The 21,477-nt window shown below is 46.7% G+C and overlaps 9 protein-coding genes across 9 annotated transcripts; 5 read left to right on the top strand and 4 right to left on the bottom strand.

The window, feature by feature from the left end:
• Positions 1–138: 138 nt before the first annotated feature.
• Positions 139–2,156, top strand: F5Y00DRAFT_235897 (uncharacterized protein). The gene has a single exon (XM_048007646.1). It carries the CDS (start codon positions 283–285, stop codon positions 2,077–2,079), a length of 1,797 nt encoding a protein of 598 aa, XP_047865129.1. The 5' UTR covers positions 139–282; the 3' UTR covers positions 2,080–2,156.
• On the bottom strand, positions 2,157–3,482 carry F5Y00DRAFT_235896 (dienelactone hydrolase). Its single transcript, XM_048007645.1, has 3 exons — positions 3,113–3,482; positions 2,659–3,040; positions 2,157–2,592 (listed from the first exon to the last, which is right to left on the bottom strand). Exons 1-3 carry the CDS (start codon positions 3,160–3,162, stop codon positions 2,272–2,274), a joined length of 753 nt encoding a protein of 250 aa, XP_047865128.1. The 5' UTR covers positions 3,163–3,482; the 3' UTR covers positions 2,157–2,271.
• Positions 3,479–5,218, bottom strand: F5Y00DRAFT_235895 (uncharacterized protein). Its single transcript, XM_048007644.1, has one exon. It carries the CDS (start codon positions 4,988–4,990, stop codon positions 3,902–3,904), a length of 1,089 nt encoding a protein of 362 aa, XP_047865127.1. The 5' UTR covers positions 4,991–5,218; the 3' UTR covers positions 3,479–3,901.
• Positions 5,142–5,524, bottom strand: F5Y00DRAFT_235894 (uncharacterized protein). The gene has a single exon (XM_048007643.1). It carries the CDS (start codon positions 5,423–5,425, stop codon positions 5,231–5,233), a length of 195 nt encoding a protein of 64 aa, XP_047865126.1. The 5' UTR covers positions 5,426–5,524; the 3' UTR covers positions 5,142–5,230.
• Positions 5,525–5,995: 471 nt separating this feature from the next.
• F5Y00DRAFT_235889 (uncharacterized protein) lies at positions 5,996–8,207 on the bottom strand. The gene is made up of 5 exons (XM_048007642.1): positions 8,140–8,207; positions 7,369–7,949; positions 7,138–7,306; positions 7,039–7,078; positions 5,996–6,918 (listed from the first exon to the last, which is right to left on the bottom strand). The coding sequence occupies exons 2-5, from the start codon at positions 7,592–7,594 to the stop codon at positions 6,343–6,345; spliced, it is 1,011 nt and encodes a 336-aa protein (XP_047865125.1). The 5' UTR covers positions 7,595–7,949; positions 8,140–8,207; the 3' UTR covers positions 5,996–6,342.
• Positions 8,208–8,534: 327 nt separating this feature from the next.
• On the top strand, positions 8,535–12,642 carry F5Y00DRAFT_235888 (ARM repeat-containing protein). The gene is made up of 4 exons (XM_048007641.1): positions 8,535–8,763; positions 8,846–11,147; positions 11,351–12,084; positions 12,180–12,642. The coding sequence occupies exons 1-4, from the start codon at positions 8,718–8,720 to the stop codon at positions 12,320–12,322; spliced, it is 3,225 nt and encodes a 1,074-aa protein (XP_047865124.1). The 5' UTR covers positions 8,535–8,717; the 3' UTR covers positions 12,323–12,642.
• Positions 12,643–14,770: 2,128 nt separating this feature from the next.
• Positions 14,771–17,112, top strand: F5Y00DRAFT_235884 (uncharacterized protein). Its single transcript, XM_048007640.1, has 2 exons — positions 14,771–15,529; positions 15,612–17,112. The coding sequence occupies exons 1-2, from the start codon at positions 15,347–15,349 to the stop codon at positions 16,503–16,505; spliced, it is 1,077 nt and encodes a 358-aa protein (XP_047865123.1). The 5' UTR covers positions 14,771–15,346; the 3' UTR covers positions 16,506–17,112.
• A 178-nt stretch (positions 17,113–17,290) lies between these two features.
• F5Y00DRAFT_68108 (uncharacterized protein) lies at positions 17,291–18,619 on the top strand. Its single transcript, XM_048014008.1, has one exon. The coding sequence runs from the start codon at positions 17,372–17,374 to the stop codon at positions 18,281–18,283; it is 912 nt and encodes a 303-aa protein (XP_047865122.1). The 5' UTR covers positions 17,291–17,371; the 3' UTR covers positions 18,284–18,619.
• A 636-nt stretch (positions 18,620–19,255) lies between these two features.
• F5Y00DRAFT_235882 (uncharacterized protein) lies at positions 19,256–20,149 on the top strand. Its single transcript, XM_048007639.1, has one exon. The coding sequence runs from the start codon at positions 19,649–19,651 to the stop codon at positions 20,021–20,023; it is 375 nt and encodes a 124-aa protein (XP_047865121.1). The 5' UTR covers positions 19,256–19,648; the 3' UTR covers positions 20,024–20,149.
• The last annotated feature ends 1,328 nt before the right edge of the window (positions 20,150–21,477 follow it).

Genomic DNA, 21,477 nt, shown 5'->3' with positions numbered 1-21,477 from the left:
TTTTAGGCGCGTACAAGAGGTAACACCTTACATGTAGGCACTTAGGTACTTAACGTATTGTACCTAAGGCTAGCCAGGTTGGCGGCATCTTTAGGATTGCAGCCCCCACTATCGGGACTAAACCTCAACAGGTACTAACTTCACCTCGGTGACCTTTAAGCTTAAAACTTCATTTCCTTTCGCAAAGACTTGGTCAAAATACATTTTACATCCGTCAGTGTTTATAAGAGCCACCTTTTGCGACATCGAATTTCCCTCCCTACCTCGTTAACTCTCTATAATATGTTGAAATCCACATATAAGCCCTCGTCGAACCCGCCGCCACTACCTTTACTTCCCGGTTGGACAGAGCACAAAGCTCCCACGGGCCATACTTTTTACCACAACGCGGCCACGGGGGAATCCACGTATGATCGTCAAAAGGCGTCGTTTCTACCTACTACTACTGCTACTTCTATTTCACAACCTTCACCTCCTCCTCCACAGGGCCCTCACGCCAACTTCCTCCAGTATTCCACCGTTCCTCAACTTTCCGATCCCGCGACTGCCAATGCCTTCCTTGCTCAGTACGACCCAGCACACCAACGTCATGCGCAGCAGCAACAGCATGGCGGCCGTGGCGGCCACCGCGGTCATCATGAAGGAAAAGATCGTCCCCGCCCTCAGCCGGCAGACAAGCCAAAATCCAAAGTTGCCATACCGGGCTGTGAGCCATGGTTGCTAGTGTACACCAAGTATGGTCGGCGCTTCGCGTATAATCCCGTCAAAAATGCGAGTTATTGGCGGATCCCCGACAAGGTCATGAAGGGAGTATTAGAACTAGACATTAGAGGGATTAAAGAGAAGGCCACAGGCACGCAAGTTGGGGGAGCGGATGTTGGGACATCTATATCCCCGTCCGCGGAACCGCAAACGAGAACCCCTACAACAAAAGACGCGGCGGGAGAAACCGAGGATCAAGTAGAACTAGGTTCTGATTATGAAGAGGTTGAGGTCACAGATGACGAAGGCGAAGAAGAGGAGATCCGCGAAGCGATGGAAGATGAAGGCCAAGACAATGAGCGCCCTCCGAAACGACAGCGCACGGAAGAGCCTATCGAAGACCTACCGGTAGAATTCAACGAGGACGATATCGCATACCAGTTACAAGCGATGGGAGATGAGTACGGTCTAGATCCGGGCGAGTACGACGACGGTAACCCGGACGCATGGCCTGAAGGCGCTGAAGGTCTTCCCCTATCTGAGACGGACGCGAGAGAGCTGTTCAAAGATTTACTAAACGATTATGGTATTAATCCTTATTCGTCATGGGAAAAACTCATTGAAGAGGGCCGCATCATTGAAGACGGACGGTACACGGTGCTTAATACGATGAAGGCACGTAAAGATGCCTGGGAAGAGTGGAGTCGCGAACGAATACAAATTCTCAAAGAGCAGCGTGCGAAAGAGGAAAAGAAGGACCCCCGGATCCCGTACTTGGCATTTCTCCAGCAGAAAGCTACACCAAAGCTCTACTGGCCAGAATTTCGGCGCAAGTACAAGAAGGAAGCACCCATGCGTGACACCAACCTAAACGATCGCGATCGGGAGAAGTGGTATCGTGAGCATATCAATCGACTAAAATTACCCCAAGATACCCTCAAGAAAGATCTAGCTGCGCTTTTACGCAGTATCCCTCTCCGCTCGTTAAATAACAAGACCCATCTAGAAAACCTCCCTCCTCAAATACTGGCTGACTTGCGCTACATCAGCCTGGACCCGCAGACCCGGGACCCTTTAATAGAGGCATATATTCAGACGTTAGGACCGCCACCCGCAGGAGATGAGGCCGACGACGATGGCGAGGCGGCACGCAAGGCGAAAGAGGAACGGAGAAAGCGGGAGAAAGCACTTGAAGAACGAGAGCGCATTGTTGCAGAAGAAAAGCAAAGGCAAAAGAAGCAACTAGAATACGGAAAAGCAGCCCTACGAGAGGAGGAGCGGGAATTAGAGAGAGCTATGCACGTAGGAAAAAAGGGATTGCAGAGTCAACTTTTAGCCGCGAATAAGGCTGATAAGGCTGATAATGCTGCTGGGTAATTGAGCACCTTAGGTACTTAATAAATATACCCAAACTACCACAAGCATGATTCACAATCTCACCCTCAGTATGAAATATATATATAACGGGTAGTTAAGATTTAGCATCAGTTAATAACTATCAAGGAATATCTAGATTATCTCGAAGTTCCTTCACAGCCTTCCCTTCGTCGGTGTCTCTTCGCCATCCGGTTATAACAGCCAGTTATCGAACCAGGTCACAGCCTGTAGGAAGGCCTGCTCCTTAGCGAAGCGCTCAACCTTTTTACTGGTATCGCAGCGGACGGAAAATCCATGGACTACCTGAGAGTACAAGTTGATCTGGTAGGGCAATCCGCCCTGAGCTAGGATCTCCTCAGACTTGTGGCGCTTGTCGGCCGGGAAGATATGATCCGTCTCAGCAGCCGCGATGGATAGCGGTGCCTTGAACCCCGCAAGCTCATCCTCATCAACAAAGGACGGGTGTGCCATAAAGCCAGCCTGGATGCCGCTCTTGTAGTGACGGGCGACGTACTACATAAGTGATTATTAGCAGATTAAACGTATGGAAAGAAGACATAATAACTAATCTAAACATACCTTTCCTCCGAAACAGTACCCGACGGCTCCCAGCTTCTTGAAGCCCTTCTCGACCGTGAGATACTTAATAGCAGTTTCAATAATGGGGTCTACAGCCTCCGTAGTGTGAGGATTGTCGCCAGTAGAGCCTTTGGACAGCCAAGACACAAAGTCGAAACCCTCGGGGCGGTTTAGGGATAAGGCGTCGCCTTTAAAAGGGTCAATGATGAGGGTGAGGTAGCCGTTAGCGGCATATTGATCAGCCATCAGCTTGCTGTTCTGCCAGATACCGATGACATCGGGGATAAACAGGATAGCAGCATCTTTGGCCGTAGATGGCTCGGGAGTAGCTAAGTAGGCTTGGTGTATGCCTACCTTGATGTCTGCACCTGTGGGCGTGCCCCTAAATAACAGTACGAAGTTAGTATAAGGATCCATAGAATAGTGAGATATATCAAGTATAGGAATAACCTACTCGTGCTTGACACCCTTGACACAGCAGTCTCCGGGAGGATTTGAAGCCATCTTGAATTCTCAGTATGGGTTAGGTACTTGAGGCAGATATTTATCTTTTATATGCGTCCCGATGAATAGAAGATTACGAGGTGATGCGCGGCGAGAACTATGATATAGATATGACAGAAAGAAGGGAGATATTCAGCTTCGAATAAGTAAAAGGAAGAGCAACACCAATAGTGAGAGCGCGACGAGAGAGGTTTAAGTATAAAAATTGGCGCTAATGAGTCCTTAGTCGTCGAGATTTATCAGCAGTAACGACATTTACATTGTACAGCTTGTTCGCTCTTCCGCTTTATGAAGGTAACTTCCCCCTAGTTGACCCCTCCACCCCACCTATTTGGGTACCTCCTACCTTTAGGTAGGTAATTACATCCTGATTACATGTAGTAGGTAGTTCTACTAGCCGTCCGCGGTGCCGACGCCTGCAAAGTCTACGACAAACCCCACCCCGATTTTCGATGGATTGCTTCAAATCGCGTCAGCATGCAGGTACATTTCGAGGCTTTTTTTTCCGATGCCACCGACCACCGACCACCGACCTGGTTTCCATATCTGATAACCTTGCGGGAATCTTGCATGTCAACATTCTGCAGCTTCACCACCATCTTACTCCTCTGTCCAGAATCATAAAAATATATCATTTAGGTACCTAATTTGCTAGTTAAGAATATTATATAACAATGATCATTGCCTTATACAAAGCGTAAGCTCTCCCTCTCATTCTTCCGGTCGAGCATGGGGCCATCTATCCACTTTTCCATCTCCTGCGTGTGATCCTCCTCTGCTCCCCCGTACTCGGCTCCGCAAGATCTTCTTCTTGTCTTGCCGCCCCGTCGGCATTATCATGCCTTGAAAGTCCTACCTGCGGCCGAGATGATACCCAGAATGGAATCCATGCTCTATTTTTCTGTTCCGTCGACTGTCTGCCAGAAGTACGACCCTCCCGACTTTGTCGTCCCAGCATAGCCGTGGATGATACTGATGTACGAGTTTCGATATCCTCCCGGTCTAGCTGTGTTCCTATTTTCGGTGACGGCGACTTCCCGGGACCTAGCAGCAATCGCAAAACCTGAGTGGGAATCATAGGAGACGGGGTTTGATGCCTCCATTCTTCTCGAGCGATATCCTTGTGCGTTGCTACGTTGCTGGGTGTGGAATTAGTTCCGGCCGTACTCGCACGAACCTGGGTTGAGGATATGCTCCTTCGGCGCCGCTTTGATGGCCCCGGTATTTTAGCTAGTTCCGCGTCTGTTCGTGGAGATAAAGATTCCTTCTCCGTTTTCTCCGTTTCACCGTATGCTTTTTTCGCTTGGTCGACGTTTCTTTCCGACGATTCCTCCTTCTTCTTCTTCATCTTATCCCGTATATAACCGCTTCCGCGACCATTTGCACCGCTATTCCGCACCCTTCGGGCATTTGCCGTTTCCTCCATGTTGCTCCTGTCCTCTTTATTGTGAGGCCTTAATTTCTTTGCTGGGACGGAGATCATGTCTCTATCTCCATCATGTGTGCCCATCCGCCTCTTGAAGGACCACCAAGATTCTTGACGGCTTTCTTCTACTTGGGACTCCGGTTCTATCGAAAGCTGGTCTAGAGATGTCGATACGCGTTCTGAAGGACCAGTATTTGACGTCTTCGCTTTATTATTGGTTAGTCCAAGAATGCTACGGAACTTAGTTCTGCGTTCGTTCGAGCGTTCGCAACTGGCCTGAGATTCCGGTGTAACTGTTAATTTGCTCCTTCTCTGCGGCGTAGGCGCATACGTCTGATTCCGGAGACTGGAAGCTGAGTTGACTTTCTTGTTCTTTCGTGACTGATCCGGAGCTTGTGGCATTTGCTCTCTCTCGGTATCGGTTCGTTCCGTATGGCGAGACGCGGGTGTTACTTGTCCGTCGTCCCTAATTATTGCGGTTGTGTCTTCAACTCCAGTATCGTAGGGGTGCGTGCTCTTGCCAGGTTTAGTATTCGCAGATATAGAGTCTCGTCTCCTAGGATTGTCAGGCAATGTCGATGCGCTCGGTCCTTTCTGGTTCCGTGACTCTATTGCTTCTACATAATCGTCAATTCCGTCTTGCTAAGACTCAATCTTCATATTTATCCATAGTAGGGGAATCGAGACTGCCTCAAGCGCCTTGACTCGTCGTGATTTCGGCTTGTCTTTAACCTCTCCTTCTTGAAGTACTCGAGACTCGTATAGTGTTTGTTGGGTCGGCCAACGGTGCCTATAGTCAACTACCGCTTTCTCCTTCTTTCTCGAATGTCGTCTCATCTTGGCATTTACGTCGTCTTTGAAAGATGATGCTTGTCCGTAATCAGACGGGGTTGTTCGGGATTCGGTACCAGTCCACCTTGCGTTCGGATTCCTAGCCCAGCTTTACGTATATCCAGTAAAAATATAACCTAAGGCTAATTGATGTAAAATATATTGTAGCAAATGTATATAAATAGCATCGCCCCAAGAGATATGGCCTGGGATGGCATATTTGTTTTACTCAAAAGTAAATAGGAATAAGGTATCTTCTAGACACTGATAGTTACCTCTCTTAGCTAACGTATGTACGTAGGTAGTTTCACCTTTTAATAACTTAGGTGCCTACTTTCGGTTAGAGTTTCCTAAGTAACTTTTCCAGTTTACATTTCTACAAGGCAAGCAGATTGTAAATCTGTTCGGTTCGAAGTTACGTCAAGCAAGCCCTTAGCACAACTCACCCCTAATTCCGAGAATGTTAAGTACCTACCTAATTTTATCCGAAAAGAATACCTCCATTTTATCATACAGGTACTTTTCTACTATTGGGAGATTTCAAAAGTCTACACCAAGTATATGTATTTACTAATAGGAACCCAAATAAATGATAACTACCTAAGTTCCCACGCTCCATTCATGCCGGATGCCAATATTAAGCCCCCTAATATTTACATATAAAATGGCTGTGAATGGGACAAGTGTCTAAACTACCACTATATCTAGTGAATATACGGGGAAGATGATATAAAATGTGCACTCAGTGTTTTATATCATAATAATAAGTTCCGCTGAATAGTCTCCAAAAAGCAAACTTATACCCTTTCTACCTCATGCCGGTTCCTGCTAACCGTATATTATCATAATTGGTATATTTCTGTACAGTGTCCCATCTATGTACCTGGGAAATATGAGTCTCATAAATCATAGTCCTCGCACCATTATCCTAACTCGGCTCGATTGTACCCTGTCCCAGTGGCGGGGGTATACGGTGCCTCGGCGACTTGTGTTGCTTGCGCTACCGGAGCTTGATACTTAAGCTGTCCCGAAGCGTCGTGTTGTAAGATGGGAGCGTAGTTCCCATGGGAAGGAGTCGGATAGGGAGAAGACATTCCGGAGCCAAGAAGTTCCTGAGGTCCAGAAAGAATTGGTGGCGCTGATGCGGTTGTATGAGTGCCCTTCTGGTACTTCTTGATGAAGAAGATGCCTAGGATAGTCAAGCAGATAACAGCAACGCCGCCCACAACCCCGCCGACAATAGCTCCGATGGGAGTCCCGGAGCTATTACTCAAGGGCACGGTGGTGGTGTCTATCGATGTTGAGGATGAAACGGTCGAACTGCTTGTTGCTACGGAATGTGAATTATCAGGCTCGTGCGTTGAAGACGTGGTCGTTAAATCGTTCGTAGTCGACGATGTCGCGCTATCAATTAGGCTTAAGGGGGTAGCTAGTAGCTCAAATTCTCGAGTTTTGCTTTGCGAATCACAGTCCCATGCTGAAACGGTTGAACCACTCGTCTTCGATAATCGAATTAGCACCTCTCCCCTTAAGAAAGGCTACGGGGGCTGTGGCGTGGCCATCCGAAGCCAGAAACACCTGAGCTTATACCGTTCAGGGGTTTGTCCTTTTGTACTTACAGAGAATAACCAGGTGATGCAGTATGGTAGTCCCGACTGACTATTGCATGGTGAGTTAACTTAGACCCGAAGAATGATAGGGTATAATTAGGTGTTTACCAGCAACGCGTCTTTGAACTCATGCCGCAGTAACTCATCGGATCATAATCGTCACATTGGGTCCAAAAACTCGACGAACATGCCTTCAGCTCTCCCGTACAACATCCCCTGTAGCCGCTAATATTTTCGCATGTTCCGATATCTGAGTAACATTTATAAGTAATACCAGCTACAGAATTAAGTTAGCTAGGCTCCCTACGCAGCGCATTACTCAAAGAGCTCTGCTCTTACGGTCGAGAGCACCAAACCCGCATGTATCATGGCCCATGTGGTATTCGTCGCGCCTCAACAGCTCGATTGACGCGTAATATTCCGGGGCCGTGGTAGGCATAGGCTGTAATGTCGCAAATGCGCCATCTCTAGCCTGCGTAGGGAGGGGCTGGAAAAGGAGCCTGGAGGCCGAAGCTGTGAGAAGCAGCCCGAGCCGAACTGAGAAGGATAGCAAGGCGCGCCCCATGGTTTCTGGGGTTTTCTTCTGTTATGACCACGCACTTGAAGTTGATAAATCTTACATTGGTCCGACTAACGAGCTGGATGAATGTAAAAGTTATATTGATTGAGATTGTGAGAGACCTTCAGCTTGTTGCCAAGAATATTGGTCCTTTCAGCTTTTCAGCTCCGAGGACGCCTTGTACTCTTCCATCTTCCTCTCCCAATCGTCTAATGTCGTGTCGGAGCTAGTGACGCTAGGTAACCAAACTATCACCATCGAGGCACAAAGTAACGTCGACGACGCTGGAGTAGGAAAAGCGCGATCCCACGGTTATCATTTTTTTTTTTTTGGCAAAATTACAGCGCTTGAATTTGGTATACTGAGAAACCTCATAAGGTCAGCAGTGTAACGTCATAATAGATATATGGTGAGTTAACCCTTTCCCGGACTACTAATTGTTTAGCAGACGTTTGATGTTAGGAACTACCTCATGCATGGTTTGACGAAGCTTTGAAAACATTCTTGTTTGGGTAGAAGAGAGGTAACTAGTATATAAATTATGTACCTACCTAGGTATGTAAGGACACGATCGACCATTGAAGAGGGGGACTATATGGAGACTATTCCATACCAATAGATTATTATAATGGAATTTGGAATTCCAATGATTGAGCGAAGTAATTCCAGTTATGGAAGGTAAAATTGGAAATATTTCAGGTACAATACCCCTTACTAGATTTTATGCATAGATCCCTAAAGATATGTAAAAGAGAGTATTAATTACTTAAAGCATATTGGAGGGGTAGAAAATAGAGGGGTAAAATACCTTTGTAACTTGGCTAGCGAATCACTTATCATATCTTATCAGAGGTCCCCAGTAAAAATTTAAAATTTCCATGCGACAGACCCCACCTAACAATTTCCAAAACATCTTAAATATTTTTTTTTCTTTTTCTTCTCTTCAGTCCTTATTGTTGCCTAACTCTTCATCGTCAACGAAGGAGCAGCGTTAGAAAAGGAATAAGAATCTGGGCCAAGGACCACGTCGTAGACGTAACGTCGTCGACGTAACCCAGTCAATTCTATTTCTTTAGTTACTATATACGCTCAAGAAACGCCAGAACTTCTACGCTGACTTCCCTTCGCGATGGATCAGCAAAGGCTCGTCGAGCTGCTCCAGGCATCTCAAATTCGTAAGTACTTGATATATACACATAGAACCGAGAATTAGCTAGTCTCAGATTTGCTAACATTTTCTTTTGCCTTACTTCATAGCTGACACGCAGAAGGTTAAGGCCGCAACTGCTGAGCTCCGCAAGAACTTCTATCCTCACCCGGATTCCTTACTCGGCCTGCTTCATGTCATAGTTTCCCATCCCGAAGCCACAGTTCGCATGCTAGCTGCTGTCCAAGCTTTACGGCTCGTTCCCAAGCACTGGGAGAAGATTGCCGACGACCAGAAGCCCGCTGTGCGCAACGAGCTCCTCCAAGCCATCGTTCGAGAGCAAGACGCTAAGTGCCGTCATGGCCAATCCCGTATTATTGCTGCTATCGCAACGCTTGATTTCAACAATGAGCAATGGGGTGACCTACTGCCTGCCGTCATGCAGTTGACTAATTCCGACAATGTTGCCCACCGTGAGGTCGGCTCCTACATCATATTCAGCCTCTTAGAAGCGAACCCGGCCTACTTTGAAGATCACCTCTCCACCCTGTTTGAGGTCTTCGCCAAGACTATTCGAGATCCCCAGAGTCGTGACGTGCGAGTCAATACCATGCAGTCTATTAGCGCTTTACTGATGCTGATCGACTGCGACGACGATGAACAATCCGTCAATATCGTCCAGGGGTTCGTTCCTACCATGGTCGACGTGCTCAAAGATGCTGTTGACAGTGGTGATGACGAGCGAATACAGCAGTCGTTTGAAGTCTTCCAGTCCTTCTTGGCTTATGACCCTGCTTTGATATCGCGTTACTTTAAAGACTTAGTCCAGTTCATGCTTGACCTTGCCATCAACACCAACGCTGAGGATGACGTGAGGGTTCAAGCAATTTCCTTCCTCGCGCAGTGTGTCAAATACCGCCGGATGAAGATCCAAGGCATCCCTGACATGGGTTCACAGCTCATGAAGAAGAGTTTGATAATCCTATCCGAGTTAGCGGATGATGACGACGATGAAGACACAACACCCGCCCGGACGGCCCTGTCTCTGATAGATCAGTTGGCTACAGACTTGCCGCCGAGACAGGTTATCGTATCGTTGCTTGACGAATTTCCCGCCTATGCCAACTCGCAAAATCCGGGGCAACGCAAGGCTTGTGTACTCGCCCTGGGCACGTGTGCCGAAGGTGCGCCCGAGTTCGTGTCTACCCAGATAGCGTCGGTCATGCCTATGGTCTTAAACCTCCTCAAGGATCCCGTGCAAAGTGTTCGCCATGCGGCTCTTCTGGGTCTCATACGCTTGGGCGAGGATCTATCTGATACCATGTCTCCTCATCATGATGGCATCATGACCGCTTTGGTATTGAACTTGGATGCAGCTAGCGGTGATGAGTCTGATAAGAAAAATGTCGAGATCATTCGATCCGTCTGTGGCGCCATCGACTCTATGGCTGAGGGGTTAGGAGCCGACATCATGGCTAAGTATGGAGAGAGCATGATACATCGTATTGGAACGTTCTTATTGCATCCAGACCCCAAGGTCAAGTCTGCCGCAGCAGGTGCGCTTGGTGCCATCGCCGTCTCTATCAAGAGCGCATTCATTCCTTTTCTCAAGCAGACTATGGAAGCCATGTCTTCCTACATCATGGTGGAGAGTGGTGAGGAGGAGCTCGCGTTGAGAAGCTCAGTATGTGACGCTATGGGCCGCATCGCTGTCGGTGTCGGTGCACAAGAGTTCAGCCCGTATGTCTTGCCGTTGTTAGTGGCCAGCGAGAAGGCTCTTCACCTTGGTAATCCACGCCTCCGAGAGACTACATTCATATTATGGAGCCAGCTGGCTACCGTATACGAAGGGGACCTCGGTGAATCCCTCGCGGGCATCTTCAAGGGTTTATTCGACAGCCTAGAACAAGAGGAAGAGGAAGTTGAGTTCGACCTCCCAGAAGATCAAGATGGCCTTGTCGACGAGGAGGTTGTCATGCACAGCAAAAAGAATAAGGTCAAAGGTGCCGGGGGTGCAGATGACGAAGACGAGGATTTTATGGATGATGACGACGATGACGACGATTGGGACGACCTTGTCGGCGTTTCCGCACAAGCATTTGAGAAAGAAATTGCCTTAGAGGTGCTAGGCGATGTCATCTACGCCGCTAAAGAGAAGAGCACTCCCTACATTGAAAAGGCTATAGAGCTTGTAGCTCCCTTCGCTGAGCATTCGTACGAGGGGTGCCGCAAGACTGCCATTGGAACCCTTTGGCGAACCTATGCTTGCGTATGGGAAGTCATGGAAAAGCAAACCGGTCGTAAGTGGGAACCTGGTTTTCCCCTTAAGCTGGAGCCGGTTGCCAACATCGCCAAGCTTGGCGAGATCGTATCTACCGCTACGTTACATATCTGGCCCGATGAGTCCGACCGGTAAGTTATTCCTTCTGTGCACCTGCTACTTTTTTTTTTTTATCCTGGTTCCAATGATGACTACTTTACGTTATACCCAGCTCACTCAGACGCTCTATGCGGTTGCTGAGAACACGTATTTGAACTAGATCTGATTTTAACCATTTCCATATACATTTTTTGCATTGAATGATAGAGGCAAGCCGGACGCTAACATTCATTAGGGACGCTGTCACGGAGATCAACCGCAGTGTTGCTTCCACGCTGAAGACTTGTGGCCCGGCCATATTGGGACAGAAGGATATGATGGAGCAGGTCGTGACCATACTCGGTACCATCATTACCCGATCGCACCCCTGCCAGCTAGATCTCGGCGAGGAAGACGACCAGGAAGAGACCCAAGGGAGCTCCGAGTGGGATTGGTTGGTAGTAGACACCGCTTTAGATGTTTTGATCGGTCTCGCCTGTGCCCTAGGCCCGCAGTTTGCCGAAGTCTGGAAGGTTTTTGAGAAGCCCATCATCAAACTCTTAAGTTCTAACGAGGCTATTGAGCGATCAACCGCTGTCGGTGTGGTAGCCGAATGCGTCGCATACATGAGCAGTGGAGTGACACCTTATACCTCAACATTGTTACGCCCGTTACTGCATCGTCTCTCCGATGAGGATAAAGAGACCAAATCCAACGCGGCGTACGCAACCGGACAACTTATTTACCATTCAGAAGATGCAAAGACGTACCTTCCTGCTTATAACCAAATCCTAGGGAAGTTAGAGCCCTTACTGCAGATCAAGGACGCCCGGTTGCAAGACAACGCCGCTGGTTGCTTATGTCGCATGATACTGGCCCATCCCGACCAGGTTCCGATTGCGGACGTACTGCCTGTTCTTGTTGACTTACTGCCTCTAAAGGAGGACTACGAGGAGAACAAGCCTGTTTATCAGTGCCTGCACAAACTATGTAAGCCTACACATCCTACTCTATCTCGTCATCGCCGCCTGAAAATGGCCATGTGGAACTACCTCGAGGATATTATGCTGACTATAAACTTCCAGATGTGCTCTCAAACCCAACGGTGCAAGAGCTGACGCCGAAGCTGCTAAATGTCTTCCAGCAGGTCCTCGGACCACCGGAAGGGCAACTTGAACCAGAAACGAGAGAAGTGGTACAGGATATGGTACGCATCCTGACCAAATAAGACGGTTACACGAAACGGTTTTAAACGAGGGAAAGGTCTTCTGGAAAACGGAAATGGATATGGTTGCATGAAGTCATGAGCGAATGAAGGATGGGAGAGATGCGGTGGCTACCGTTGTTTGCACATAGATGATTCCCCCTAAATGATTGTTTTTAAGTGTCCTACGAGAGACTACTAGTTGTAGCTACGCCTGCTATATCTGCTACGTTGTGTCAGTACGAAATTCACAGCAGTGTACGAACTACAAACCAATCTCTTAAGACGTGCTTGTTATTATGAGGATTGCCATGAATTCAAGATCGAGAATTTCCATCTCGGAACCAGCAATTACCAAAATGTTCAGTGTTTATAATTCATACCTTACGCGGCCGAGCACCGCATTATATGTTATAACAGGTAGGTACTTAAGATACGAAGTCATTCGTGATATTATCCTTATAATCTCGGCTATTATGGAGCCATATTGCCGCCCTACCGCGAGAAGATATCTATGACCCCTACTGAACCGTACTAATCCCCCGTAATGCTTCGAATGCATGTTGTTGTTGTAGATACCTCATTCTTATAAGATTATCTCGTGCTGCGATGCGGAGTGACAAGTCTCCGGTAATAAGTGCATTTTTCTCTCTCTTCCAACCGCCACTCGTTTTATTGATGTCATTATTCCGACGCATTGACGAAGTACATGGTAGGGTAGGACTGACGCTTAAGGGGTAAGTTCTTTCTATGGCTATATTGAAGAGGTTGGGTTGGATTGACGGCATTGTATTGTAAACCGTCACGGTCGTCATCCCTGCATTTCTCGTCCCCTGCCGAGCCGAGCCGGGGAGAGACTAATCATACATATTGTAAACTACATTGCAACGACTACCCCTGCATCTTGCGCTTTTCAAGTCTTGGTACTCTTGATTCTTGTCTGGAAATGTGACCGGACCAGTTTGGATGGAACGTATATATCCAATGAGAAAAAGGAACCCGTCTACAACAGGTCGATATTGTTTCCCATATAGCCATATCTATGCGCTTGACTGGACTATTAGCTCCACGGAGGGTTGCATCCTGCCAAGCCTTCCAATCACGGCTGCATTCGTGTCTATCCAGATCGTCGTTTTGATAAGCCCGTTTCCTTCCCTCTCCTTAGACTACGCTATCAGACCGTGCATTTTTATAAAATGAATTCAAGTAAGTTAGGTAGTGATATACATCGGAGTTAATTGAACGCCAGATAGCATAGGAAATACGGTCCATAACTTGGTATTTTTTAAAAAAAAAAACTTTTGAAAAGACTAATTTGGAACATGACGATGAAAAATAAAACAAACGTGGAGAACCCATATCTCCCATTTTCCCACCTACATGCCAGTGGGTCCAGTGGATCACTACCAGGGAGGAAAGATCATCTCCGATCTACGTTACTAACGTTCGATTGCCGCCGTGGGACGGGAAATGGCGATTGGCACCTGGGGTTGTAGTCTTGGGGTTCCCGGGGGTGAAAGCTTGATTTCGATCCTAGAACCGACCATAATGAAGAGATAAAGAGATATGCACTGGCTTAAATAGGCAAGATATTACTATGTAGAAAAATAGTGAGCTGTTAAGGTGACGCCAAGTTACCTTATGCATACCGAAGTATGTATCACAAAGTTACCGCGGCGTTTTCTAATCTTAATTCAGCTCATCCACTCTATCGGCGGCAGTACGATGCGAAATACAGCCGCGAGGCGGAGGTTACTTGCAGTAGTGATATGTAACACATATCAATCTTAATCACGTTGTGTAAGTTGACAGCTTCTATGTAACAATAGTCAATCTTAGACCTGGAAACATTTATATAAAAAGGGGATTTGGTTAAGTTTTTATAATTTAGCTACCTACCTACGGTACCTTAATATTTAATATAAAAAGCATTGCTATCATATTAGCCGGTGGAATATATATATTATTCTTATTGTAACTACCTACATATATCTTAAATCTACGTATCAGTACCTAGCATATTGAAGTAGAAAGATAAAGGCGCTGGGCCAACTATATTGATTGATCCTCTCAGCATGCCATTCTATACGCGCATGCATATCGGTCGCAAATTGGCCCTTTCTGCAGTTAAATGTACGTGTACATGGTACACCCAAAGAAAAAGCAAAGAGGAACCAATCCACCTAGGTAGGTACGTAAGGTGTATAGTTGTAAAATAAGTCAGACCTTAAGAACTATGATCACTTACTAAATTCCTTTGAGTAGTAATTTTACTTATTAATGTCAACTAGGTAAGCCTGGATCTCCCTCCGAAAAATAGATAAGACCTACTTCGAAAGGATACATAAAGAAGGTGTGTAAGTGTAACAACTACCTACCTAGGTATATACTAAGAACGGTTAGTTGATTTACTTTATTGTGCCTAAAAAGGAGCAATACTTAAACCACACATCAGTTTTCAAGCAAAGAAGCTTCCAGACACATAAATTTAGAGGACTCGACTACCAAGTACATATAGATACAGGTGTAGATGGTTGACCCCTTCAGCTACTTTAATATTAGCTGTAAGGGCAAACTGGAGTAAGTACCGCCCTACATTCAGCCTACTCGCAAGGTTGTTTACATGCAACATGTGAACCAAAAACAATGTGATGTCGGATACGTACGTAGTAGTTATGTACGTGGAATACGTACGTGAAAGGTATGGAGGGTAAATTCCAACGAATGAGATTTAGGCGTACGGTTCCAAAGGAATCCTGGCTCTGAGAACAGACATAACAATATAAAACAAGTGAAAAGGGCTGCTCTCCCCCCCTTTCTACCTGTTTCTGCTCTGTTTTCTTTCCATCCCTTTACTGTTCAGAACAGGCCCCGTAATAAGAGTAGGACGAGAGGCAAGAGTCGACGAGTAAAACATTGGAGGCAAAGTCATTCGTTACTAAAACCGGCCTGTACAATAATTCAACCACCCTCTAAGCATCTATCAACTCCAACCAACCACCAACATACACTGCCAATCGTTTAGAGAGCCTTAGCCACGTTTACAATATGCGATCCACGCTCGCTTTCGTTTCCGCTCTTCTAAGCGTTGCTATTGCGGCCCCTCAAGGCATCACCGACAAGCTAACTCCGACCGGCGCTGCACCAGCTGGTTGCACAGGTAGCTTCGACGGCAAGTTTGAGATCAGCGTCGCAGAGGTCACTGAAAAGAGAAGCGTTTCTCAGCCGCAGGTACGTATGGACAAGACGGGTTTATATTAAAGCCGGATCTTGGTTAGGATATGTGCATAATGGCTGCTAACGGTTTGAATAGAAGCGCGCCGAGTGCGGCAGCGATGGAGTTCTTGTGTTGACGTTGAAGGATGGTTCAACATTTGACGCCAAAGACCGAACCGGTTACATCGCGTCTAACTACCAGTTCCAATTCGATGCTCCTGCCCAAGCTGGTGCTCTCTACACCAGCGGGTTTTCTCTCTGCGAGAACAACATTGTCGCATTGGGAGATTCCAAGACCTTCTATCGATGTCTGTCTGGTGACTTCTATAACCTATACGATCGCGACTGGGCTCCTCAGTGCTCGCCTGTCTCGATCATCGCCGTCCCATGCGGTTCAGATGAGCCGGCCTCGCAGATACCCGATGGTCAAATTGTCGGTACTAGCGTTGTTCAGACTACTATCGTCACCGCTTTGCCAGACGGCCAACCGCAGGTTGTTACGACTTCAGTCCCTGTTCCTATCTGTCAGATCGGCGATGGTCAAGTGCAACAGGTTACTACGCCTTGCGCCTCGGTAACACCCAGCCCAACCAGCACGTATGTGCCTGTGAGCGAGCACACGGATGGCCAGGTCCAAGTCACGCCACCAGGCAGCGCACCCGCTCCCCCAGCTACCCCGACGGCCACTGCTACACCCGGATCACCCGCTCCACCAGCCCCATCGGTTCCAGTCTCATCGGCACCTGGGCCCTCGGCTCCTGCACCCAGCAGCACCGGTGGTGTACCGAGCTCCTATACTAGCGCAAGTGCAACAGCCAGCGCCAGCGCCAGCTCCAGCGCTAGTGCTACTGTTTCAGCGAGCTCATCCTCAGCAATCCCCAGTGCTCCTAGTGAGACTTCGGCACCGCCCGAGAGCGGGTCATCGCGTATCTCGGTTGGATCTGTCGGTGCGCTGGTCTTCACCGCAATGGTTGCATTTTTCTACCTGTAAATAATAAAACCGGTATAGTCTTCGGATAAGTTTATCAGACAGAATTATATAGCAATAAGGGTTGGGATTGCTTTGGCTTGGAAAGCTTGGAACTAATGCATGTGTAATACCATCGTGAGATGGTTTAATGTGAGATACGAGGGATATGAGGAGAAATAGTTATAATAATGATGAAAACATAGGAGTTAGGACATAACGTAGAAAAATGCAGAAAAAATAAATCTGTAGCATGTAGGCGTAATATCATGGCTTGAACTTCTTTGTCTTGGTGTCTCTACCAGCTCTCTGCCGGAAAAGGGACTATTTATCTAGGTGGTCTAGGTGGTATAAGAGAAAGAAGATGAGCACCTAGTTACACAGGTAGGTGCCTCCTAAGGTAGAGGTTGATTGGGTTTGTTGAGAAAGCTAAATCATTCTATGTTAAGCCTCGCAAAAAGGCGTCAAAATAAGTGCCGATTTTAAGTCTTGGGTAAATAATATCCTTCTTTTGTAAGCTTATTTATTAGCAACCACAATAGTAGAAAGTTCCCAAAAATTGGATTAAGAAAATAAGGTCATTAAATTTTGATCCTCAAAAGAAATGAGAAATTTCTATTGGGAAATGGCGAAGTTGTATGAGAAGCAATTCGGAGTGTGACTTGTTGCAAGAATAAAAAAAGGCACTTAGTTTGACACTGTTCTGCCTCGTTAAGCAACTATCGATAACGCCAAGTCTACACTACTAAATAAGCCTGATAAGCCTACATTTGAATGGGTACTTACGTGTAAATTACCTAAGATACATTCCTTCCCATCTCATAATTTATTATCTTACTTACATACCTACATGTCTTCATGACCCAAGCGTTAGAGGCGATATTCCCACCATGTCCGAATACTGGAAATCAACACCTAAATACTGGTGTAAGCATTGCAGCACCTACGTACGCGATACCAAACTCGAGCGTCAAAATCACGAAGCTACCGCCAAGCACCAAGGCGCTTTAAAGCGTTTCCTGAGAGACCTACACCGAAATCACGAACAAGAGCAACGAGAGAAAGATCGCGCTAAGCGGGAGGTCGAGAGACTCAATGGCGTAGTCGGTTCCTCTTCGGATCATCGTCATGTAGCGAGTAGTAGTAGAACATCAGCTTCAACCTCGTCGCAAGCGCAAACACAAGCCGCCGGTTCGCAGCGTCAACAGCAATGGGAGCAACTGGTCGAGATGGGCATTGAAGTGCCAACCGAACTAAGAAAAGAGATGGCCATGGCCAGCGAATGGACCGTTACTAGCGAGAGGATTATCGATGATACACCCAAGGCCGAAAACGAATCAGATACCAAACCTCAAAACGTCGATGCCATCGCGTCTGGCGTACGGAAGCGACCGAAACGTGAAAGTGAAGCAGAGGAGGAAGAAGAGGAGAATGCAATTAAGAGTCTATTTAAGAAGCCTAGGAAATGGGGTCGCGATACAAAACAGGCTCCGGAGGACGATGCAGAGCTAGACGCCCTGCTCAGCGGTGCCCTAACGAAACCACCCAAGTCCGAGGATAACCCTCAGAATTATATCGATGAAAAAGCCAACCCACCGAGCGAGACGAAAGAAAACCCAACATCTGATATAAAAAAGGAGGAAACAACCGACAACCAAGCTCTATGGTCTATTAAACCAGACCCCCAAGAAACCCAAAAGAATCATCAAGATGCGCCCGTCAAACAAGAAGGGGATGCGGAGAGCGACCCGCCAACTGTGGTTTTTAAGAAGCGAAAGCCTAAGAACATCCGTCAGAGATGAGCCCCGTCTAGCGGGATTTTATTCTAGCAGCGTTGGTCTACTTAGACATTGTGTCCCTAGGTTCTACTCGAGGTAGTCTAAGTATCGCAAAGCTAATCGCTTGGCTTCCTATTATTATATCTATACGGAGCGTGTACTACTATTCGCGTCGTGGCGTGGGGAGTCCGGATCTCGTAACCAGCATCAAAAGCTATGAGCATGTTGTCTACTCGATAGACCGGTTAGCAAATAACCTGGACGCGAGCTTCCTAATTGCCGAGGGAATCGGCACATAAGCGGCAAGAAAGCAAAGAGCTTGCCGTATACAATACGGGGTATCCCCTCGAGGATATCCAAACAAAAATTTATTCAATTACCAACTCGAAGTGCATGTACGTAAAGTCAAAACTCTAGCCACGCTAACATCAAGACCCGTACATGAGTGAAACAAACGTACTTTGCGAGTAACCCTTGAAAATTATTGTTTGTGGTCCTGGTATACAACATCAGGACGCTGCTTCGAGTACTCCTAGGTTGAGAGGCCACAGCCTATGGAACATATGATTTAGGTTCACAATACAAGAAAACACGCGAGGCTTGTAAATCTAAGCATGTGGACAACTAAATACGGTATTTCAAGAAAAGGGATAGGAAAATAAAGAATTGAGCATCACTTGGGTGTACTAATTCGCATGCGTCCGACGGGGTATCACGAAATAGGGGCTGGGAACCTCGCAAGTAAACGAGAGAGATTCTACTACGACCGAACGCCAATTGTTAGCCTAGCATACTTTGTGAGCCAGGTAGCTGTGTATAATAGTCTACTATTTACCTCTCCTCCATCCAAAAAAGTGATACTATGTTTAGTATTAAGGCTGCTTACCATAGTAATAGCACTTTGCTAAGTTGGGAAACACGTATAGGAGTAATGGCATTATCATAATATGACTACCGGTTATATTATTCTACATACATTTAAGCATATCTTAGCACGGGACATAACCTCATAATCCTAAGTAAACCCGTTAGGCTAGCCGTAGGCAAATAGCTCTTTGATGTTTCTTTGGAAGATATCTTTTCATATAGAGCCATTGGTCTACTCAATGCCACAAGCATTGTCACTTTTATGTCATCAATACACAAAACACCGGATTGCTCGTATTATAGATCTACCAAATCAAATTCCTGCTAAAAGTTGAGCTTGTTAATTACCTGGTACTTAACCTACTTAAAGCTGCCAACGCCGAAAGCTCATATCCATACGTGCCTAATCTGTTAGGGTTAACGTATACCGAAATGAGAGAGGTGAGCCATATTTCCAGCCGCACAAGCTACGATTACGGGATATCACTTTCGTAGCAAATATAGTCTTGGTATATAAGCGTGATGCCTGGGACAGGCGCGGGAGACGAGTCAACCAAGTACCCCTGCGTCCGGTCCCGGCTGGAAAACAGGTACATCTATCATGCACGAGACTTGTGGGTCGTATACAGCATTGCTATATTTCTGGCCGCGGCCGGGGCAGGGGCAGGCACTCTCGCGATCCTAGAGAATGAGGGGGTGCTGCGCAATACGCGATTCTCTAGCATCGTAGCAGCAACTCGGGGACCGGCGTTGGAAAAACTGGGTTGGGTTGGAGAAGATCGGGGTAATCTACCACGGGACATTAAAAACTTGAAGGTTGGCTACGGAATCGTTCATAGGATGAGTGGTCTTGAGGTTCTACAAGAGGATACGCGATATCCCGAAAGAAGGGTTTAGGATGGCGGTGATGTGTATTATGGTTTCGGATTAGAAGGCGACGTCCGGCAGCTGAGGAGTGAGGGTAATATGTTCCGTCAAAGGTGAATGTTTATATCAGTAGACAATCAGACCTCTTTATTTTCATACAAGGGGATCTTGTTAGTAATTACATATATCAGGCATATTTATCAGATCCATGATAACAGATGTCCACATCCATTAGTATCATCGTGTTAATAGCCACATGTGGCGTTCATTGGTTGGTCTGTCCAAACCAAACAAACTAAACCAAACCTACGGCAAACCTGGAGTAAATCAAAATATGGTCCGAACGGGTCGCACAAAAAATCTCCAAATTTCCCAAGTTGGATGCCCCCTCTTATGCCCCCCAACTTAGAAAATCAACCATCATCTTGCTGTATAAGGATTAACCTTGTATTACAACATTTCGCAGCATTTGAAACATCGGCGACTGGCTGGTACACGGCCTATAAAAACAACTGACGTATCTTAGCTAGGTCCTAAGGTGTCTAGATAGTAGGTAGATCAGCCGAGTTTTAATCGTGTGCACATCGTACTTATGAAGTAGGTATCTAGAAAATGTAGTGGTTGGACTGGATAGACAAGGTGGACACGAAAGAGCGCACGGCATAAGATCAATCAGTAGTATGTACACTAAAGAAAAAAGGCGTTAAATCCCGACGATGACTGGATATGGTGAAGTGGATCAAAAGCCATTCGCATGATGTGAATCGCATCACCATTCTTGCCATTCCTGCTATTCCTGCCACTGGCTTCGATAGGTAGAGGGTCAAGCCCTAGACTACCTAGCTTCTCTCGCGGGCACTTCCCGTTAGAGCCGCTGTCGCGATCCCCTCTTCCTACCAGGGCATATCCCGGCTCTAAGGGAGGATCGTTGGCTTGATTAGGTGATTGAGCGGTCACGATAGCCGCCACTTGTCTCCATTCAAAGCCTGCATTTGTCTTTGCTAGATGACTCGATAACGAGAAGCCAAGCAAATCGTGCGCTGCCCGATCCCTCTCCGATTGACTTGACACTGCCGTTCGGCCTCCTCCCGCGCGATCAGCAGCGATTTACAATTCATCCGTCTTCTACTCCTACTATGTGCTACAACGTAGTAACGAGGCGAGCGCGCTGAGTATGATAATTTGTGACTGGATCAAGACCGTCCCTTGAAATTGATCAATTGTAATAATACCTTAGGTTAGGTATGTACGTATGTATATACCTTAGTATTATACCTATTACCCCTTTTCCCCCCATTTTTTCTCCCTCTTTTTTCTTTCTTTTTTCCTTCTAGGCGGGCTCCAAACTAGATTTTTCAGATCCGAGCCTCTGGAATTACGAAAGCGGTCGCATGCGGTACGCCATCTCGTTTACACAGATGGAGCGTAAATTGGGCCTGCAAGTAAAAGATAACATCATATTGCATAGTGATCTCACTTAGGTA

This window comes from Daldinia vernicosa, assembly GCF_022497035.1.
Source record: "Daldinia vernicosa strain CBS 139.73 unplaced genomic scaffold F5Y00scaffold_21, whole genome shotgun sequence".
NCBI classification, from domain to species: Eukaryota; Fungi; Ascomycota; class Sordariomycetes; order Xylariales; family Hypoxylaceae; genus Daldinia; species Daldinia vernicosa.
The sequence above is the reverse complement of the archived record's forward strand: the minus strand, read 5'-3'. Positions and strand labels throughout refer to the sequence as shown.

Excerpts from the sequence above, each read along its gene's own strand:
- F5Y00DRAFT_235897 (XM_048007646.1), top strand. The coding sequence starts at position 283 with ATGTTGAAATCCACATATAAGCCCTCGTCGAACCCGCCGCCACTACCT.
- F5Y00DRAFT_235896 (XM_048007645.1), bottom strand. The coding sequence starts at position 3,162 with ATGGCTTCAAATCCTCCCGGAGACTGCTGTGTCAAGGGTGTCAAGCAC. Across the intron at positions 3,041-3,112 it reads GTCAAGGGTGTCAAGCACGA|GGGCACGCCCACAGGTGCAG; the intron begins GTAGGTTATTCC and ends ACTGTTATTTAG. Across the intron at positions 2,593-2,658 it reads GGTACTGTTTCGGAGGAAAG|TACGTCGCCCGTCACTACAA; the intron begins GTATGTTTAGAT and ends TCACTTATGTAG.
- F5Y00DRAFT_235895 (XM_048007644.1), bottom strand. The coding sequence starts at position 4,990 with ATGCCACAAGCTCCGGATCAGTCACGAAAGAACAAGAAAGTCAACTCA.
- F5Y00DRAFT_235894 (XM_048007643.1), bottom strand. The coding sequence starts at position 5,425 with ATGAGACGACATTCGAGAAAGAAGGAGAAAGCGGTAGTTGACTATAGG.
- F5Y00DRAFT_235889 (XM_048007642.1), bottom strand. The coding sequence starts at position 7,594 with ATGGGGCGCGCCTTGCTATCCTTCTCAGTTCGGCTCGGGCTGCTTCTC. Across the intron at positions 7,079-7,137 it reads AGTTCAAAGACGCGTTGCTG|TCAGTCGGGACTACCATACT; the intron begins GTAAACACCTAA and ends ACCATGCAATAG. Across the intron at positions 6,919-7,038 it reads GCATCACCTGGTTATTCTCT|ACGAGTGGTTCAACCGTTTC; the intron begins GTAAGTACAAAA and ends CGATTATCGAAG.
- F5Y00DRAFT_235888 (XM_048007641.1), top strand. The coding sequence starts at position 8,718 with ATGGATCAGCAAAGGCTCGTCGAGCTGCTCCAGGCATCTCAAATTC. Across the intron at positions 8,764-8,845 it reads GCTCCAGGCATCTCAAATTC|CTGACACGCAGAAGGTTAAG; the intron begins GTAAGTACTTGA and ends CTTACTTCATAG. Across the intron at positions 12,085-12,179 it reads TCAGTGCCTGCACAAACTAT|ATGTGCTCTCAAACCCAACG; the intron begins GTAAGCCTACAC and ends ATAAACTTCCAG.
- F5Y00DRAFT_235884 (XM_048007640.1), top strand. The coding sequence starts at position 15,347 with ATGCGATCCACGCTCGCTTTCGTTTCCGCTCTTCTAAGCGTTGCTATT. Across the intron at positions 15,530-15,611 it reads GAAGCGTTTCTCAGCCGCAG|AAGCGCGCCGAGTGCGGCAG; the intron begins GTACGTATGGAC and ends CGGTTTGAATAG.
- F5Y00DRAFT_68108 (XM_048014008.1), top strand. The coding sequence starts at position 17,372 with ATGTCCGAATACTGGAAATCAACACCTAAATACTGGTGTAAGCATTGC.
- F5Y00DRAFT_235882 (XM_048007639.1), top strand. The coding sequence starts at position 19,649 with ATGCCTGGGACAGGCGCGGGAGACGAGTCAACCAAGTACCCCTGCGTC.